The following is a 2,652-nucleotide window of genomic DNA, read 5'->3' on the forward strand; positions in this document are numbered from 1 at the left end:
CAAGAAACTTTGCTGCTGTACCATGGGTGCAGCAGGCACAATGATATTACGCAGCGCCTGAAAAGGCTAACTTCCGTCAACATAACCAACGTAACCACCTGCTTGCACAGGGAGCGTTCTGGGGACTATGTAGGTACACGATGTAACTACAGAAGAGTCAAGTTTTAATAGGAAAAATATCGAAACTCTTTGGTCATTTTTGAGCGAGATGCTAACGGTCTTATCAGATTCAATGATCTATGCTAAGCTGCAGCTAAAAGTGCTACCACCAGACCCGGAGATCGGCTGAATGGATTCGAAAACGGTAAAACTCAACTGTTTAACTCTAGGGGAGTTGGAAAATGAGCCTATTTTCAAAAATAGTGGAGTGTTCCTTTAAAGGTAACTGTGTTGCCTCTTGAGGTTTATTTCAGCCACAATAATGCAAAAACACATATCATGTTTGTACAACTTCCAGTGCTTAGAACTAAAAGTCAAAAATACGTATTGTGTTTATCTTTGACTGACTGGCATCTCTTATCTAAGAGGAGACCTGTTAGTTTGGTTTGAGCGTTTGTTTGTGTCTTTGAAAGAAACCCCTTTTTTCTTTATTTATTTTTGTGGTTAGGGTTAGAGAGAGAAAATGTGTATGTTGTGTGAGAGAGAAAAGAGCACTCGCTTAGGCTCATCTGTGGAGTAGAATAGGTCTGTCTCTTTTTTTCTTTGGAATTTGTGAGCAGCTTGATGTATTTGACATCTGCGTGACAGGCCACTGCTCCTCAAGACTAGCCCAGAAACTGCGCTGTCCAGACCATTTCTGTGTGTGTGTGTGTGTGTGTGCATGGAATTGTGTTTGCACATCAGAGCAGCCAAGCATTGCCACCGGCGGGAAAAAAAATACACACAAACACAAATCCACTGGCCTTTTTTAAAATACCCATCGCTGCTTCTGTCATGAGATAAATTTTGACACCAACAATGAGTGTGTGTCAAGTTGTCAGTTTATCTCTGTCTCTTCCTTCTACGCATCCACTTTGCCTCATTCTCGCCCTTTTCCTCTGCCTTATTCCTCCCTTCTTTTCGTCTCTCTCAGGCCTTTAAGTCAAGATTGTCCATGAATAGTGCATGTTATTTTGTTTTTTAGATTTCTGTTTGACAGTCTGCCTGTCCTTTTTATTGTTTTGGTTTAACGGAAATAACCAGAAGAATCAAGTCCAGACCGGGCCTGAACCGAACCCTCCAGAGCATCTTTTTCTCAAGAGTCTCCTTGTACTGTTATTGCAAAACCTTGCAGTAACTTTAATGGTTATACAGCCATATTTCCACTCACTAACACATCCACACACTCTCGCACGTGCACTCATGTCCTTTCTCAAATCAGGACGTAACCTTTTTAATGCCTTTACTTTAATGTTATTAACAGGACATTTTATTTTACTCTAAAAGTCAAGACCCATTTGGGCGAATTCTAGCCGCTCGGCGCACTCACAAAAAGCCCTTCCCATGTGAAAACACTGCCATTATTAACATAGCTGAAATGTGATACTCGGTCTCCGTAAATGTCAGGGAATATAGGGCATATATATGGCCCTCTTTCTCCGTTAACGTCTCCGCTGTGCGTCTGCGTTCTTAAGGGAACAGCGTGGCCATTCTGCCGCGCTGCTTGATGGGGGAATTGGGTGCAGAGGCCGGATCGGGGTCACTGATGTAACACCCCCCACCGTCCCACCTGAGCGGGGTGAGAGAAGGCAGTCTCACTTGCACCTGCGGTGAAGAAACAGAGGACGTGTGTCGGAGAGGGACAGGAGTGGGTGCACTTGTGAAATTTATTTGGGTATCGGAGTTTTACGCCGGTTGCTGTTGGATTTACAGGTCGGAATGGAATGCAGCCCAATGAAACGCTCTTTGATGGGCAGAGCAGGTTGAGTTTTAACAGATGAGCGACGCATAGAAGGCCGTAGTTTATGTGGCTTTGAGAAGACCCTCTGCTGCCTTCTAGAGCCGTAAAAACCTGAGATGCCCATGAACTAGAGCACTATGGGATGGCAGCAGAGGGTTCTGGGAAATGTGCTCTGACTGGGAAGAGATACTTATGAAAGTGTGTGAAATTTTCCTCTTTTGGAGCTTTTTACTTTTGTAGATGTATGAATAGAAATATAATAAAGGCCAGTGTGGACTTTCTAATATGCTTCTTCGTGAAAATGCTGATGATGTCCTGAGAAAACACTGAATATGCAGTGCTTTTAAAGACAAAAAAAAAAAAAATCAAATTCTACGTTTATTTGTGGTTTTTGTTTTCTTTACAGAGGCGGAGGCTTATACAGGAACTGGGTGAGCAGAGGATTCCCTACCTTTCTCCTGCAGACCCAGGATTTCAGGAACTGGTTAGAAATTCATACAAATCTCCACAATGCTTCATAATTTTTTATCTATATGTACTCTACTGTTCAAAAGGTTAGGTTCAAGGTTCAAAAGGTTATATATATATTTAGCACGGATCTATTAAATTGACTAAAAGTGACAGTAAAGACATTTATAATGTTACAAAAGGTTTCTATTTCAAATAAACTGTTCCTTTGAACTTTATATTCATCAAAGAATCCTGAAAAAAAAAAGTGTTTTGGTTTCCACAAAAATATTAGGCAGCACAACTGTTTTCAACATAATAAGAAA

General features: G+C 41.5%; 1 protein-coding gene across 1 annotated transcript in view; it reads left to right on the forward strand.

Annotated features, from left to right (window-relative positions):
* LOC107713055 (alpha-ketoglutarate-dependent dioxygenase FTO-like) overlaps positions 1-2,652 on the forward strand; it is a 9,493-nt gene that overhangs the window by 1,133 nt on the left and 5,708 nt on the right. Inside the window, exon 2 of the mRNA XM_016518473.1 lies at positions 2,286-2,363. Coding sequence (XP_016373959.1) covers positions 2,286-2,363 — 78 coding nt within the window. The remainder of the gene's footprint in view (positions 1-2,285; positions 2,364-2,652) is intronic.

The sequence above is a fragment of the Sinocyclocheilus rhinocerous genome, unplaced genomic scaffold (assembly GCF_001515625.1).
Source record: "Sinocyclocheilus rhinocerous isolate Xijiao unplaced genomic scaffold, SAMN03320098_v1.1 scaffold1800, whole genome shotgun sequence".
NCBI lineage: Eukaryota > Metazoa > Chordata > Actinopteri > Cypriniformes > Cyprinidae > Sinocyclocheilus > Sinocyclocheilus rhinocerous.